The sequence below is a fragment of the Squalius cephalus genome, assembly GCF_949319135.1.
Source record: "Squalius cephalus genome assembly, chromosome: 9".
In the NCBI taxonomy this organism is placed as follows: domain Eukaryota; kingdom Metazoa; phylum Chordata; class Actinopteri; order Cypriniformes; family Leuciscidae; genus Squalius; species Squalius cephalus.
This window is the reverse complement of record NC_137130.1, coordinates 38026822-38045114: the sequence shown is the minus strand read 5'-3', so window position 1 is coordinate 38045114 and position 18293 is coordinate 38026822. Positions and strand designations below refer to the sequence as shown.

Here is an 18293-nt window from a genome sequence, read left to right as displayed (position 1 = left end):
TTAGATCTTCATCTCCCGCTGCATTTTTGGTTCTGCACTAAAAACTCTAAACTTTGTTCTGGTGTTAAGATTTTAAACTCAAATGTCCGCCCAGCCTCCTGGATCAGTTCTAACCAATTAGACACTGTCTTTGTTTAGGAGGTGGCGTTCTCTTCACTTCTTATCATAAATCAAGCTTATCTGTGCTCTCCTTAGTCTCTAAGCTCTAGCAAAGAGTACAGAGGCCACAGCTAAGACATTATTACTATTATAAGAATCCGAAACATTTTCCACAGATTTCAATCAAGCCATCCTTTGAATTAAGAACATATGATCACATCGATATGAAACACAACACATTTTCATTCAAAAATCTAACAATTATTACAATTACATGAATTGTATGGCATCTAAGCATATCAGATACACCCATCTATTGTAGGAACAATATAGAATCATGTCGTTGCATGATGCTTGTCCAAGTCCATTGAAAATTGTTCTTGAATGATTTTATTTATGTTATAGGTAAAATCTCAGCTCTGTGGTTTGAAACGATTTTACACCCTGAGGTCTATCAGAGGTCCTTACGGAGGGGGGAGTCTGGAATGTTGTGGGCTCGAGCAGCTTCTGCTGTTATCTTGATCGGGCTGAATTGTGCTATCTCTGAGCCAATCATTCTTTTCCAAGCTATCTTACATTGACCAGTTCTTTTTTTTTTAGTTGGGCTCATCTTCTTTGAAGCTTGCATGGCCATAAAGTTCTTAGCTGGGGGTTTTCGTTGGTCAGCGGAGACTGGCTGGCTGGAGCCTTCTTTTATGGCTCTGGGGTTGGTGATTTGGTGTCTGGAATGTTCAGTTCTGTGAGAAATTATGTTTGAACAATTCACCTGGAAGATTCATTTGTGTTTGTTTCGCACTCAATCCTACACTACCCACCAGTAGTTGATAAGACACACCAACGTCTTATCAACTACTCCCACCTAATAAATCTAATGCAATATAAATCACTATATTTACTATTATACTACATAATATTATAGTATATATATTTACAATATTTATTTATTACTACATAGTATTCAATATAAATATTGCACATTTCTGCCCAACCCATGGTAAATTACTACAGTACATTCATAGTAAATGTAAGGGTGATTAGGGGATTTAAAGTCTTCTAATTTCGTTCATACCAGAATGTTTCTCCTGCTTTCCTCATCAGTCTTGTTGGGAATGTTGAGGCTGTTTCATCCGATTTAATACTAGTTAAATCATCGAGTGATTTGCGGTTTGTAACAGAGAGGTTTCTGTCGAAACGCATCCCACTGGTTGTCGCAACGCTGTTTAATATAGTGTCCGGGACCGGGAGTAAACGCAACTCCGTGCTGGGCCGTGTTGAAACAACTAGTGAAACACCTGAAAACAGCGCTATTTGTTGTTACTGTACAGACCGAGAAACCGCTTCAGATGATTCAGTGACGGAGCGGTCCGAATGAATCCGAATAGTTTTAGACCGTTATGCAAGCACGTTTAGAATCGAACCAAAATAATAATTCATTCACGAATGATTGGTAGCCTATCGCTGGTTCAGTCGACATAAATTCGGGACACATATAATAACTGCTGAGATATTCGCACATAAAACGTTTCTCAGGTCAATCGGAGCGAGTATCAAACTGAATTCGCCTTTGGCTAAGCCACACCCTAGAATGTAGATTGACCAATCACAGCGCAGCCAAGAACAAGCTCCGACAGAGGTCCGACACTTTTTCAGAGCGCTCCATTGACTTTAACGCAGGCGTCTCATATTTTTGGTCTCGGCAGGCTATTACCGTCGTAGTTTTATCAGAAATATGGTTAAACGTTGTGCCTGGGGCATTTGTAACACAGATACACGTTTCCCAGAGAGGTTGGAGGGGGTGTCCGTTTTTTTCCCTTCCCAAAACCGAAGTCAAATCCTGACAAGTGTCGTCTTTGGATTAAACTGTGTGTGTGGACGTCCTCACAGTCAGCTAAACCCCTCAATGATCAACAAGCACACTTTTGTGTGCTCTAAGGTCAATTTTGCTTTTAACCTTACTGTGAAGTTATACTAGTTAGACAGTGTTATGCTGTTTGTTTTAGCTAACTTTGTTATTCAAGATACTTTGATATTGAAGATACAAACACCTAACGTTAACGTTAGGTGTTTGTATCTTGAATAACAAAGTTAGCTAACATCCAGCCGCTAGTCAAAACATACAATCCTGCCTTACGTGGTAACTAAACTATCGCTAAGCTTGCTTGCTAGCACCTTGATTCTTCATTAATTAGGGTAGAGAACCGAAATCATAACCTAAAACAGCATAAAACTGTCTAACTAGTATAACTTCACAGTAAGGTTAAAAGCAAAATTTACCTTAGAGCACACAAAAGTGTGCTTGTTGATCATTGAGGGGTTTAGCTGACTGTGAGGATGTCCACACACACAGTTTAATCCAAAGACGACACTTGTCAGGATTTGACTTCGGTTTTGGGAAGGGAAAAAAACGGACACCCCCTCCAATCTCTCTGGGAAACGCGTATCTGTGTTACAAATGCCCCAGGCACAACGTTTAACCATATTTCTGATAAAACTACGACGGTAATAGCCTGCCGAGACCAAAAATATGAGACGCCTGCGTTAAAGTCAATGGAGCGCTCTGAAAAAGTGTCGGACCTCTGTCGGAGCTCGTTCTTGGCTGTGCTGTGATTGGTCAATCTACATTCTAGGGTGTGGCTTAGCCAAAGGCGAATTAGCCGCACCGCCAGGAAAAGAGGAGGAGATTGGTGCCGTCGGGCCGCATGGAGATGATTGGCGGGCCGCATTTGGCCTGCGGGCCGCCAATTGAATAGCCCTGCCCTAAAACCATAGCTATATCTCCCACTTAACATTAATCTTGTACAAACAATATTATATAACACTTAATTTTAGCATTTACAAAGCATGCTGAGAAATAGAAATCCCAGCCCAGTTTCAGTTAAATATAAGTTTGTCTAAATTTCAAGAAACAATTTCATAAAACTGAAAACAATTAAACAATTCAGATTACTTACAATGTATCGGTTTTGTGAACTTTAGAAGAAAAAGAAGAATAAATTCTGTAACAATTATATATTTATCACCAGCCCAGCAAGCAATATATGCAATAAAGTTCTTTGGCGTAGGCCCCGTCTGTAGCTTGCAACCCGAGGGTACAGACTCTGCATTTCCTGCCTGAAGACGAAGGCGGAGCGCAGCCGACCCCCTGGAGTTATGGGGAGGGACCATCCTGGTGGTGGTGGGAAGGATGGAGATGAATGAAAGCGTCAGCATCTGTGAACTCAGACATGTGTAAGTACCGATCTTTTATACTACAAGTATTAGAACATGATTGGTTAGATGTGAAGGTAATAAGTGACGTAACAATTGAGTCTTCCCAGCAGAACTTATGCTAAAGCTTTCTTTTCTAAATAATCATAAAAGATAACTAATTTGTTTAATTTAAATTTACCCTTCTCAAACCAGTTCATTATTTTGAGCATTAGGGTTTACAGTGAATGTTTTTGCATTTACTGTTGTAGAATCTGAACTCAGCAGAATGAGGCTTTATGATGGTTTATAGACTTGATAAACCTGTTTTGCACACGTCACTCAAACACAGAACCAGGAAGCAGGAAGAGTTTGGGAAAGAGACTAAAGTGTAGTTGAGCTGTTGTGTGTTTGTGTCTCAGTATTCATGCAGTAAAATGGCAGAAGCCAGATTTTCTCAGGATGAGTTCATGTGTTCAGTGTGTCTGGATCTCCTGAAGGATCCAGTGACCACTTCCTGTGGACACAGTTACTGTAAGATCTGTATTACAGGCTGCTGGGATCAGGAGGATCAGATGAGAGTCTACAGCTGCCCTCAGTGCAGACAGACCTTCAGTCCAAGACCTGCTTTAGCTAAAAACACCATGCTGGCTGAAGTGGTGGAGAAACTGAAGAAGACTAAACTTCCTGCTGACTGTTACGCTGGAGCTGGAGATGTGCAGTGTGACGTCTGTACTGGAAGAAAATACAAAGCCGTCAAGTCCTGTCTGGTGTGTCTGATCTCTTACTGTCAAACTCACCTTGAACAACATGAGAGTTGGTTTAAAGGAAAGAGACACAATTTGACTGATGCCACTGGACGACTGCAGGAGATGATCTGCCAAACACATGATAAACTCCTTGAGGTTTTCTGTCGCACTGACCAGAAGTTTATATGTGTGCTGTGTACGATGGACCAACATAAAAACCACGACACTGTATCAGCTGCAGCACAGAGGACAGAGAAACAGGTATGAAACTAGACAAGGATGAAATAATGTTGGCACTGTTTATATTGGCACCATATGATCAGGAAACATCATTCACACTGCAGACGTCACAGAAGTGAACAGAAGCTGCAAGTGGACTTTCACTGCTTAATGTATTTGTGCTTTGCATTTAACTTTTATAATGAACTTAACAGAAAATGTGGTGAAAATACACCGTAAACATTTATCAACACAAACTCTTTTTTTTTTTACTCTTCACATGATGATATAGTGCCAGTATAAAGTGCATCTGTGTTATTGGTTTGTGCTGCAGAAGCAGCTGAAGGAGACGCAGAGGTCGTTCCAGCAGAGGATCCAGCAGAGAGAGAAAGATCTTCAGCAGCTGAGAGAGGCTGTAGAGGCTCATAAGGTGAGTCTGGAGAAGAAGAGAAGTTTGAGAAGTCTCAGTCAGGACTCACTGAAGCTCACTGTGTGATTGTGATGTGTGTCCTAACAGCGCTCTGCACACTCAGCAGTGGAGGACAGTGAGAGGATCTTCACTGAGCTCATCCGCTCCATTGAGAGAAGCCGCTCTGAGGCGACACAGCGGATCAGAGATCAGGAAAAGACTGCAGTGAGTCGAGCTGAAGAACGACTGGAGCGACTGGAGCAGGAGATCAATGATCTGAGGAGGAGAGACGCTGAGCTGGAGCAGCTTTCACACACACAGGAACACATACATTTCCTGCAGGTAACAGAGATCGAGAAGAACGGACAATATTTTTTTGTTATTTAAAGAGCGCGTTACTAATATGCACCTATAGGCAGGTCCACAACACGCGAACACTTTGTCTCATTGATGGTTTGCTTGCGCCCTTTTACTTCGTGCACGAGCAGATCCGTTTCCTCGCTAGAGAAGCGTTCAGTTTTTCCGCTTGCAAATTCCTCCATGTAAATACCGAATCCGCCATGGCGCGAACGCAACTGGCTTTTAAAGGGAATGAGAGATGAGACTCTGATTGATTTATTACACGTTATGCCCAAAACACACCCATTACTCATTAACCCTCTGAGGTCGAGAAACGTGCCGGCGCGTTTTGCTGGATTTTCTTCACATAGTAGACGGATTATATCCAAGACGTAAGCCATAAATTAGTATTAATATTGATAGCATCACTGGTGGCATCGTTGCTAAATTTCGATAAAGCATTAATTGTTGGAGACTTTAATATCCACATAGATAATTCAAATGATGCACTAAGGGCTGCGTTTACAGATTTATTAAACTCCTTTGGGGTCAAGCACAACGTTACCGGACCAACTCATCGTTTTAATCATACACTCGATTTAATTATATCACATGGAACCGATCCAACCGATATAGATATCATTCCACAAAGTGACGATGTCACTGACCATTACATGGTAACTTGCATATTACGTACCCCTGTAATATATCATGCTGCGCCGCGTTATCGATTAGGCAGAACAATCCTTCCATCCACCATAGATAATTTTTCAAATAGCTTATCTGATCTGTCTCAGCTGCTGCCTGAACCCAAACAAACAGATGAACTTGAGGAATTAACTAGCATTATGAGCACCATTCTCTCTGGAAAATTGGATATTGTTGCACCCATTAGACTAAAAAAGGTCAGAGAGAAAAGTAAAGCACCATGGTACAACAATACTACGCATGTTCTAAAGAGAGAAACCCGTAATTTAGAGCGTAAATGGAAAAAAACTAACTTAGAGGTCTTTAGAATCGCGTGGAAAGACAGTATGTCATGTTATAAAAAGGCCCTAAAAGAGGCCAGAGCTGAGCATCTCCGCAAACTAATAGAAAACAACCATAACAATCCTAGGTTCTTATTTAACACCGTGGCTAGACTAACAAATAAACAGATGTCTCCTGAACAAAATATTCTGTTACAGTTTAGTAGTAATGATTTCATGAAGTTCTTCACTGAGAAAATAGAAAACATCAGAACCACAATTGTAAACGTTCAATCCTCAATCGCGCCTTATAACTCAGCCTCAACTATCACCCCGCAAGAACAATTACAGTGCTTTACAACTATAGAACAAAAAGAGTTAAATAAACTTATCACTTCATCTAAAACAACAACATGTTTACTAGATCCTATACCAACTAAACTATTGAAAGTAGTGTTACCTGTAGTGGAAGAGCCTCTCCTCAATATTATTAACTCGTCTTTATCATTAGGTTATGTTCCAAGAACATTTAAACTGGCAGTTATAAAACCTCTCATTAAGAAACCACAATTAGATCCACATAATCTAGCAAATTATAGACCCATTTCAAATCTACCTTTTATGTCTAAACTACTAGAAAAAGTTGTGTCCGCTCAACTGGGCTCTTTCTTGCAAGAAAATGACACCTATGAAAAGTTTCAGTCTGGGTTCAGGCCGCATCATAGCACTGAAACTGCGCTCGTTAAAATCACAAATGATTTACTTTTAGCTTCTGACCAAGGCTGTATCTCAATATTAGTTTTACTTGATCTTAGTGCTGCGTTCGATACTATAGATCATACAATACTCTTAGATCGACTACAAAATTATACTGGTGTTCAAGGACAAGCATTAAGCTGGTTTAGATCGTATTTATCTGACCGCTACCATTTTGTTTATTTAAATGGAGAAAAATCTATCATAACTCCAGTAAACTATGGAGTGCCGCAGGGATCTGTGTTAGGCCCTCTATTATTCTCAATATATATGCTGCCACTTGGAAATATTATAAGGAAACATGGAATTAGTTTCCATTGTTATGCTGATGACACTCAAATCTATATTTCATCACGGCCAGATGAAAACGCTAAATTATCCAAATTGACAGAGTGTGTTAAAGATATAAAAGATTGGATGACGCGCAATTTTCTTTTATTAAATCCAGACAAGACAGAGGTAATACTTATCGGTTCAAAAAACCACCCACAAAACCTCTCACAATACAACTTTAACATAGTAGGATGTCCTGTTACTTCATCCTCTACAGTAAAAGACCTGGGTGTTATACTTGACTGCAACCTGTCTTTTGAAAATCATATTTCATATGTTACAAAAACAGCCTTTTTCCACCTTAGAAACATTGCTAAGCTACGTAATATGCTATCAGTTTCTGACGCAGAAAAGTTAGTTCATGCATTCATGACCTCGAGACTAGATTACTGTAATGCTTTATTAGCTGGTTGTCCTGCATCCTCAATAAACAAGCTACAGTTAGTCCAAAATGCTGCCGCTAGAGTTCTAACTAGATCAAGAAAATATGATCATATAACACCAATTTTATCATCACTACATTGGTTACCTATAAAGTCCCGTATTAATTACAAGGTATTGCTACTGACTTATAAAGCCCTAAACGGCTTAGCTCCAGTCTATTTAACCGATCTTCTATCGCCCTATAATCCATCGCGCTCTTTAAGGTCACTAAATTCTAGGCTTTTGGTCATACCTAGGATATCCAGATCCACCAAAGGAGGGAGAGCATTTTCACATTTAGCTCCAAAACTCTGGAATAGTCTTCTGGATACTGTTCGTTGCTCAGACTCGCTCTCCCAGTTTAAAACTAGATTAAAGACGCATCTCTTCAGCCAGGCATTCATATAATACTTTTAATCTTACAGTTAAATCCGGTCTCTAGTTCATAAACGCCAGAGGAGAACTGGCCCCCGACTGAGCCTGGGTTCTCCCAAGGTTTTTTTTTTTCTCCATTAGGTCACCTGATGGAGTTTTTCGGTTCCTTGCCACTGTTGCCTTTGGCTTGCTCAGTTGGGGATATTTGGATATTTAATTTAACTAATCAATCAACGATACTATTGATCAGCATTACCAAACATGGACGTTCCATTAGAAACAAACATTGATGTATTGTTTTAATTTATTACTGTGAAGCTGCTTTGATACAACCTATGTTGTGAAAAGCGCTATATAAATAAACTTGACTTGACTTGACTTGACTTGACATAGTAGCACAATAAACTTAAATTACTCCGTCATTTGTGGTCATAAAGAAAAAAGAAATATGAAAAAAGAATCTGTGATATTTCTACTTTTGTACGTGTCCACTTACAATCGAATCAAAACATTGTGCTTTTGTAAAATAAAGAAAATAAACAGGGTGTGCGTTCTGCCTCTCCGTCGCGGTGAACTTTTTTTTCTTGAGCATGTCTATAAACTGAAACAAAACTCAGCGAGTACTTGTCACACATTTATGAGCCATATATCTTTATAAACATTTAACTGTGTACTTAAATGATCGGATTCAAACTGAAAACAAATATTCTCTGTTTAAATAATTTGTATAAAACCAACAAGATGTTCAGCTTCTCACGCGCTTGCTCATTATTTTTAATTTGACCACGCCCACTCGCGCAAAAGAGATTCACATGCAAATCTCCACATGGAACGCGCTCGCGCTCATTAGCCTACCTCAAAAAAACAAAACAACACACTTCATCAGTCTCTGCTTTTCGTCGAGTTTGAAAGACGTGCCGTGAGCTTACATTGGATTAAATTGTCTCTGATTTACCTCAGAAGAAGAAGAACGCGATTTGAAGACAAGAAAGATGTAAGGTAAGAAATTCTTAATTATTAGTTCATGTTATTGTTGCATAAACTTCACATTGCAGTTGAACTGTTGCTAGATATATGGTGAATATTATAATATTTGGACCCGTGTTTACTGTTACTGTGTTTGTGGATATCTGCTCAAACGTAGATATGTATAATATAGTAACCATAATGTTTCATGTTTTGGAGCGAGCTCTGGTTTTGAATGTATCGTGATCGCGTTTGAAAAGCAAAACGCACCAAACAAAGGCTTCATGTTTTTACTATTATCTCATTTCATATCATCATAACGAATGGAAACATTTGAAGTAACATATGATAATCAATATATTTTTCTCTAGCGTAGTTGTTACTGAAATCTTTTGCAAGATTTATAGGCTGCTATAGGTTATTGTTATTATTATTTTATGCAGCACTGCGCATAGCCTATGCCTACAAGGCACAACAAACCTGGTGTTCATTATATTATACATTGTTGGAAACATTTGTGTGTGTGTGTATTCTGTGAATTTTAAAAAGCAATTTTAACCAGAAAAATCTAAAATTTATTCCCAATAAATTTTAGAACTATATTCCCTATAGTTTCTCTTCATATAAGTATGTTCACTTTTTTTTTCTTTCAGGGCCCAGATGCCACTGAGTCCTGCTGACTTAAACATTCACATGAGTCTCTGTAACATGGTAAAGTGAAAATCAAACACCTTGGAAATGAAAGGTATGTACAATGTTTTTAGGAATGGCACAAAGGTCTCTGTCTTTGGATTATTGTTTTCAATAGTGTGATTTTTTTGTCATTTGTTTTGTATTTTTGGATTATGTTGTGTTGTAAATAAATCCAAACAATAAAAAAGCCATTCTTTTTTAAATCTCCTCATTCTTTGTGCAAGGTTGCTCAGAATGACAGGGCCTGATAGCTCCTAATAGGGCCATTAGGGAGTGTCTTTGTCTTTCTCAGGTGTGAAAAGCTTACATATTAAAGCTTTTTCACACAAAACACGTCTTAGAAATTTAAAATCAATATATTGTCTTCTCTGAATGAGCAGTCAGGGTGATTTTCACATAGTTTTGGAGCAAATATTCTAGGCTACGTGATACAATTTTCAAAAGTCTTGTGAAAAAATAATCAGTATGGGTTTCATGACCTTATTTCAGTGACAATTTTTTTTTGTATTTTCACAAACCACGCATAAATGTCATTATCTCAAAACTACAAACTTTTACATCCATGCTGCTGATATATTATTGTAGCAGAGTTTGTGCTGAATACAGTGTAATCAGACTTTAGCCATGAAAATGTCACAAGTAACAGAAATAAGCACAAATGTCAGAGCATGTCAGAACACCTCCAGGACCCAGAAAGCACCTCAGACCCCAGAGGGTTAAGAGAAAAGGGGCGACCCTTTTGGACCATGCGCCGGGAGCGCCGACCATTTTTCCCGTCGTTAAACTAGCAAAAGTGGATTCGGACACGCTCTATATGCACTTCCACCGTGCGCTTTAGACCATGAGCTTAGATCGTTAAATAGGGCCCATAATGTATTGGAGTTAAATGATGACAGAGTTGATCAAACGATAAAAGCTTGATCATCAAGGTATTCTTTTTGTAACAGACCTTTAAAGGACAACTCCAGTGAAAAATGAACCTTGGGGTAATTAACACATGGTTACCGAGTCGATCGTTCATTACACATTTACAGGCAGGAGCCATCTTGGAAAACAGTCTCGACTACAGTCCCTGATACATTAGATTTCACAAACGTAATTCCTGCTACATTAGATTTCACAAACGTAATTCCAATCGACCAGCTCACGTAGCAGGGCGTTCGTGGCTCGACTAGTCGAGACTGTTTTCCAAGATGGCTCCTGCCTGTAAATGCGTAATGTACTGGCTTTATAAAGTATCTTCTTATTAAACTGTCTGTACACTTACAAAGTTCTCCATGCTTCGTTTTGTATGTAGGGACCCTCATTATGCTACCGTGTTAGTGTGAGGCTATTTTGAGCCTTGTTAGTGGTATTAACTAGAGATTTGTTTTTACTGACAATATGCCCCATATACTAGTGTTATGAGCTAATCTGTTTTTATAAATAAAACTCTTTACATTCGATTATCATGAAAACGCACCCCAGGGAACGATCGACTCGGTAACCATGTGTTAATTACCCCAAGGTTAATTTTTCACTGGAGTTGTCCTTTAAGAAATGTAATAGATTCTCCCACTCTACAAATCAATGCTCTAACTGCAGAAATGAAAGTGATAATTCTTTTTTGAGGATGGTAAAAAGTAGCAGTGCACCGGTGATGACTTGAGCTCATCAGTCCACAGTAACCAGGGTCTGAAATAGCACTATTGTGGCACTGACCACACAAAACATACAGTAGTGGCCAAAAGTGATGCGTGGAGTTTTTTTTTTAAATGACCCTACAAGTTTGATTAAACCATCAAATTATGAGGATTTTTTTTAATATATTTATATTTTTTAAATAGTTTAAAATATGAGGGAAGAACAAAACACTAAACTTAGTGAAGGTGTTTATCTGACAAAATTATTTCAAGTCAAGTCATCTTTATTTGTTATAGTGCTTTTTACAATACAGATTGTTTCAAAGCAGCTTTATATTGATTACAGGAAAATAATGCAACAAAGTTAGTTTTGGCTGTACAGCAGATCTAGAAGAAAATAGTGTCATTGTCCAGCTTAAGTGAGTTCAGTGTTGATTCATTTCCATTGTAAAAATCATTAGTTATCTATTTAGTTAATTTATCTATACAGCCGCTCTGGAGAAAACAGTGATGTCATCGTCCAGCTCAGTTCAGTTCTCAGACAACGGTGTCAATGCAGGCAGATCAATAATATTGATGAATATTAAGTGACAAAAAAAGGCAAACTACAGCTACAGGTTTTAGAAAAACTAAAAAGCTCACAGGAGAAAAAAAAATCATACATTGATTGCAACATAGTCAGTTGTTAATATTTCATCATCCTCTCTTGTTTTTTCATGTGTTCATAATTTCTTTGTATGACAGCCTGGCTAAAAATTACATCTTTAGAATTTGGCATGTTTCATTGTGTTATCACAAATAAACAGTAGACTTCAAGCACAATATGCTTACAAAATCTTTAACACATTTTAATACTATTTGAATAAAGAGTGAATCTGTCTGTATGGCAGTTCATTGGCTTTCCAACTGATCTTCAAATCTTGAAGAAAAATCAAGCCACTTTTATGAGGATTTCGGGCTTCCCTGGAGTTGTTGAAGCCATTGATGGAACTCATGTTCACATAATTGATCCAACTATAAATGAGGAGACATATATCAATAGAAAAGGATTCCACAACATCAATACTAATTTGTGATAATTTTGCAGAATGCAAATAATAATAATTATTATTATTATTTAAATATTAACGTTTCCGTGTCTTAATTAAATTATTTTGTTATAATTACATTAAATGATTGGTGTCATGCTGCAGTGACCTCACCATTGCAGGCAGTAGGGGTTCAGCGAAAAAATTGGCAGCTGGCAGCAGGAAGTACCTGCCGTTGATAGCCAGAAGGCCTGCCATATTAGGATGGACCTGCCATTTCGTGGCAGCCAATCAGTATCGTCCAACGTAGTACCAACCAATCACATGTAACTGGAAGTCAAGCGACAGCGGCCAATGGTCAATGGTGGCGCCGGCGATAACCATAAAACATGGTAAATCATGTTAAACCATACTAGAACATTTTAAAACTTTTTCAAACTTTCTGGCTAGGCTTTTTCAAGCCAATTTAAAGTTTGTCTACGAACTTTACCATCTAGTTCAGGATTGTGGTCTATCATTCTGATTTCAGAACAACAAATACAAAGCCTGTGTAGCTGTCGTCAAAGGCAACTCATATATTTCACTTAAATATGGTTCACAGTTAAAATATAAATATAAATATGTAAGGTTAAAAATCATATGATTAAAATAAATGATGTCTCATGGCCAATAAATAATAATTTCATGTTTATTTCTTTTTGTTTAAAAACTTTGTGTAAAAAGGAGGGAACTTATTTTTTGTTCCGTGTGGAAAATATAGATTGTTGTTATGGGGACGCTGCATGGGTGCACTCGCTAAGATCATAAAGAGAGATATGTGCTGCGGCTTGCGAAGCCTGCTGTCTGAAGAAGATTTTAAAGTTATCCATAAGTTTTGTTGGTGCAGTGTGAAGATGAACCTTTTCTTCATCAAATAATATAAAATAATTACTAATAGAAGTTAAATAAGTAATAACATTTTATATTGATATAATAACTTAATTGCCTGGCTAAAAGCGGCATCCACATCAGACTTCCGGTTATTAGCGTCAGCTGACGTCAGCTGCCAGTGGCAGCTACTTCCTGCTGCCAGCTGCCGATTTTTCGCTGAACCCGCTCTCCTTGCAGGCTCACTATTGGCTGATTCAGGAGTTGTGGGCGGCCATTTTGGGTTGACATCATTGTAGTCCTTAGTTTGCAGCACTTAAGAATCAGTCTTAGACTTTGCTGAAAGTTGCTTTTAGCTTCATTATAAAAGTCTCCAACTCTTAGAGAAGTCCTACTTTTTACTAAGAATTTTGGGACACTTAAGTCAAAGTTTAAGACTATTCTTAAGAGCATTTCTGAGAAGTTTTATATATACAGGCCCAGGATCATAGTGGACAAGAGCAAGAGACTCACAGAGAAACATTTCATGAGGGCAGAATGAGCCGCTGACTGAAGTGTTGATCTGTGTGTTCGGTTATTATATAATCATCAGTCAGACTCTCATCTGATCATCCTCACTCACATTGTAACTTATTTTTACCTAATTTTTCCTTCTGATTTCTTATATAATGGTGAAATCCATGAACTTTGATGGGAGCAATTTTTTCTTTTCCTTTTTTTTTTTTTTTTTTTTTACAAATTAAGCTGTGTTTCCACCACAGGAACTTTTCCCCAGGAACTAGGGAATTTGGGCTGGTACTCCGTGTGTTTCCACCGCAGGAATCAGGGTATCAGGGAGGTAGTACTTTCTCAAAGTTCAGGGGTGGGACTTGGGTGCTGAACATGCTGATTGGTTGAGTTCATGCCACATTTTGATTGGTTGACTCCACGCAGCATTTTATTTCAACCACCATTTTTTTAAACAAACAGTTGTACAAACAGTTGTTTGCTATTCGAATCAATGTAGAAACAATGTAGTTTAAAAAATATGACCGGTGGACCGACGACGAGATTCAGGCTTTATTAAGCTTAAAATACAGAGGATGAAATCCAGCGGGAACTGTAAAGTAGCGCACAGTCCTACGTCACCGGACTATTTGCCTAATCTTCACAGTACTTGATATAATACAGCTAAGTTAGAGACTGATGCATTTGATCAGGATAATAATATGATTATTTCAAATATTTAACCCTCTGAGGTCTGAGCTGTTTTCTGGGCCCTGGAGGTGTTCTGACATGCTCTGACATTTCTGGTTATTTCTGTTTCTTGTGACATTTTCATGGCTAAAGTCTAATTACACTGTATTCAGCACAAACTCTGCTACAATAATATATCAACAGCATGTATGTAAAAGTTTGTAGTTTTGAGATAATGACATTTATGCGTGGTTTGTGAAAATACAAAAAAAAATTCTCACTGAAATAAGGCCATGAAACCCCTACTGATTATTTCTTCACAAGACTTTTGAAAATTGTATGACGTAGCCTAGAATATTTGCTGCAAAACTATGTGAAAATCACCCTGACTGCTCATTCAGAGAAGACAATATATTGATTTAAAATTTTTACGACGTGTTTTGTGTGAATAAGCCTTATGCGAAGGGGCGGATCACCTCATTAATATGTAAGGCTTTTCTCACCTGAGAAAGACAAAGAACCTCCCTAATGGCCCTATTAGGAGCTTATCAGGGCCCATCATTCTGAGCAACCTTGCACAATACTGTAAATGAGGAGATTTAAAAAAGAATGGCTTTTAAATTGTTTGGATTTATTTACACAACATAATCCAGATAGACACAACAAATGGCAAAAAAGCACTTATTGAAAGACAGAGACCTTTGTGCCATTCCTAAAAACATTGTACATACCTTCAATTTCCAAGGTGTTTGATTTTCACTTTACCATGTTCATGTTCCAGAGACTCATGTGAATGTTGAAGTCGGCAGGACTCATCTGGGCCCTGAAAAAAAAGTTAACATACTGATATCAAGAGAAAGGTCTGCACGATTTTGGAAATAAATATTAGATTTTTCTGGTTAAAATTGCTTTTTTAAGTTCACAAAACACACACACACACACACACACACACACACACACAAATGTTTCCAACAATATATAGTAAATGAACACCAGGTTTGTTGTGCCTTGTAGGCATAGGCTATGCGCAGTGCTGGGTAAAATAATAATAAAAATATTTCAGTAACAACCAAGCTAGAGAAAAATATATTGATTATCATGTTACTTCAAATGTTTCCATTCGTTATGATGATATGAAATGAGATAATAGTAAAAACATGAAGCCGTTTGGTGTGTTTTGCTTTTCAAATTTTCAAATGATACATTCAAACGCGATCGCGCTGCAAAATCTGATACATTCAAACGCGATCGCGCTCAAATATAAAACATTATGGTTACCATATACATATCTACGTTTGACCAGATATCCACAAACACAGTAGGCCTAACAGTAAACACGGGTCTAAATATTATAATATTCCCCATATATCTAGCAACAGTTCAACTGCAACGTGACATTTATGCAACAATAACAAACATGTAAGAATTTCTTACCTTAAATCTTTCTTGTCTTCAAATTGCGTTCTTCTTCTTCTGAGGTAGCCTAAATCCAATGTAAGCTCAGGCGCGTCTTTCAAACTCGACGAAAAGTGAAGTGAAGTGTTTTGGTGTTTTGTTGTTGAGGTAACGAGCGCGTTCGCGTTCCATGTGGACATTTGCATGTGAATATCTTTTGCGCGAGTGGGCGTGGCCAAATTAACTGTAATGAGCAAGCGTTTGAGAAGCTGGACATCTTGTTGGTTTTATACAAATTACTTAAACAGAAAATATTTTTTTTCGTTTTGAACCCGATCATTTAAAAGTACACACTTAAATGTTTATAAAGGTGTATGGCTCATAAATGTGTGACAAGTATTCGCTGAGTTTTGTTTCAGTTTATAGACGTGCTCAAGAAAAAAAAGTTCACCGCGACGGAGAGGCAGAACGCACACCCTGTTTATATTCTTTATTTTACAAAAGCACAATGTTTTGATTTGATTGTAAGTGGACACATACAAAAGTAGAAATATCACAGATTCTTTTTTTATATTTCTTTTTTCTGAATGACCATAAATGACGGAGTAATTTAAGTTTATAGTGCTACAATGTGGAGAAAATCCAGCAAAACGCGCCGGCGCGTTTGCCGACCTCAGAGGGTTAATATGAGAGAGATGTTGGTTTATTACTGACCTCTCGATTTTATTTCCACATCTAAATGAATCACTTTCTTGTTTTCTGAATTTTTTTTTAAATTATTTGGTTTATTCTGCCAATTTATTTTTTAAATATATAATTTCAAAACACACTAAATTTGGATTTATGATCGCAGTATTTCTAATTAAAATTATGTATTTCTCAAGCTAATATTGAGCTTAAATTGATTTTCCCAGAAAGTTCACATATAGTGTAAATGGCAAACGCTAGAACTTGTGTCTCTAATGTCACATAATGAATATGAGAAGAATGAAGCTGATGCTGTGAAAGTGCTGGACTGAGGAGAGTTACTAAAGATCAACAAGAGCCGCACAAATCTGACAGTAGAGCAGGTTATTGATGAAGTGTGGAGGTGATGAGCTTTGATTTCTGTTTTCTCTAGAGTTTCCAGTCTCTCTCAGCTCCTCCTGAATCTACAGACGTAAATGAAAATCTCTTCAGTTCTCTCTCCTCTTTTGATGGCTTGAGAGAATCTGTCCGTCAGCTGAGAGACAAACTGGAGGATTTCTGCAAAGAGGAGCTGAAGAAGATCTCTGACAGAGGTAAAGTCCTGGAGATTCTGCTCTCAGAAATGATCCTCCATCATCTCGGATCATGTAGAAGATCATATTAGAAATGTCTTAGGAACGGATGCAGGGATCATTTTCTCTTGACGTGATAATCACACTCTTCATGTCTGTTGATTTCCACAGTCACTTTCTCCAACATTGTTCCCAGGACCAGGAACGACTTCCTACAATGTAAGTCACTGAGAGAACAAGCAGAAAAACTCACTGAGTGTGTTCATGTTCTTCCTGGAGAAGTGAAAGAAAACATGACAGAAGAGTTTTAGAGTTGATCATGTAAATAATGATTTGCTCAGGATATCTGGTAAACTGTACTGAGACACTGATGATATATTGAACATGAAGAGCTCAGATACATCAAAAGATCAGACGGATTCATAATTCCTGATTCTGATGTGTTTTATCTTTTATCTAGATTCCCATCAGCTCAATCTGGATCTGAACACAGTGTATAAATACCTCCGTCTGTCTGAGAGAAACAGAGTGATTACTTACACTTGCCCACAGATTCAGTCGTATCCTGATCATCCAGACAGATTTGATGTTTATGCTCAGGTGTTGTGTAGAGAGAGTGTGTGTGGACGCTGTTACTGGGAGATTGAGTGGAGTGGTGAACGTGTGTGTATATCAGTGTCATATAAGAGCATCAGCAGGAAGGGACGGGATGATGAGTGTGCGTTTGGACGTAATGATCAGTCCTGGAGTTTGTCCTGCTCTTCTTCCAGTTACTCATTCTGGCACAATAACATAGAGACTAAACTCCCTGTAGAGTCCATCAGCCGTAGAACAGGAGTGTGTGTGGATCACAGTAGAACAGGAGTGTGTGAGGATCACAGTAGAACAGGAGTGTGTGTGGATCACAGGAGAATAGGAGTGTATGTGGATCACAGTGCAGGAACTCTGTCCTTCTACAGCGTCTCTGACACGATGAGCCTCATCCACACAGTCCAGACCACATTCACTCAACCGCTCTATCCTGGGTTTTGGGTTTATTATGGATCATCAGTGAAACTGTGTTGATGAATCAGGATAGACTGTAGAGAGATTCTACCCATAATACTTTGAGCTGCATGATAAATCATAAACACTAAGAAGTTATAGAGTCTTTTACTTTCTCTTTATTACATTAATACTACAGCTGAGCTTCTGTCAGTGAAATAACATGTTCAGATTATGGTTGAGTAAGTGCTGAGCTTGAAGATGACATAATATTCCCTGCTAAACTCAATAAAAATATTTTCTCATTATTTCTTATGTGTGCCTTGTGTGTATATGTGTGTGTGTATATGTATATGTGTATGTATATGTATGTGTGTGTATATGTATATGTGCATATGTATCGTTTGATGGTGCACAATTTTTAAACACCTTTTACCTAATTTTGAT

General features: G+C 38.1%; 1 protein-coding gene and 1 long non-coding RNA gene across 2 annotated transcripts in view; one reads left to right on the top strand and one right to left on the bottom strand.

The window, feature by feature from the left end:
* Positions 1-18293, bottom strand: part of LOC307164168 — a 112633-nt gene that overhangs the window by 66670 nt on the left and 27670 nt on the right. The gene's annotated exons all lie outside the window — the stretch shown is intronic.
* On the top strand, positions 3654-18154 carry LOC307164150 (tripartite motif-containing protein 16-like). Its single transcript, XM_079880609.1, has 6 exons — positions 3654-4295; positions 4588-4683; positions 4771-5004; positions 16724-16883; positions 17034-17081; positions 17323-18154. Exons 1-6 carry the CDS (start codon positions 3723-3725, stop codon positions 17925-17927), a joined length of 1716 nt encoding a protein of 571 aa, XP_079736735.1. The 5' UTR covers positions 3654-3722; the 3' UTR covers positions 17928-18154.

Coding starts and splice junctions, on each gene's coding strand:
- LOC307164150 (XM_079880609.1), top strand. CDS start 3,723: ATGGCAGAAGCCAGATTTTCTCAGGATGAGTTCATGTGTTCAGTGTGT. Junction 4,296..4,587: donor CACAGAGGACAGAGAAACAG/GTATGAAACTAG, acceptor TTTGTGCTGCAG/AAGCAGCTGAAGGAGACGCA. Junction 16,884..17,033: donor GAAGAAGATCTCTGACAGAG/GTAAAGTCCTGG, acceptor TGATTTCCACAG/TCACTTTCTCCAACATTGTT.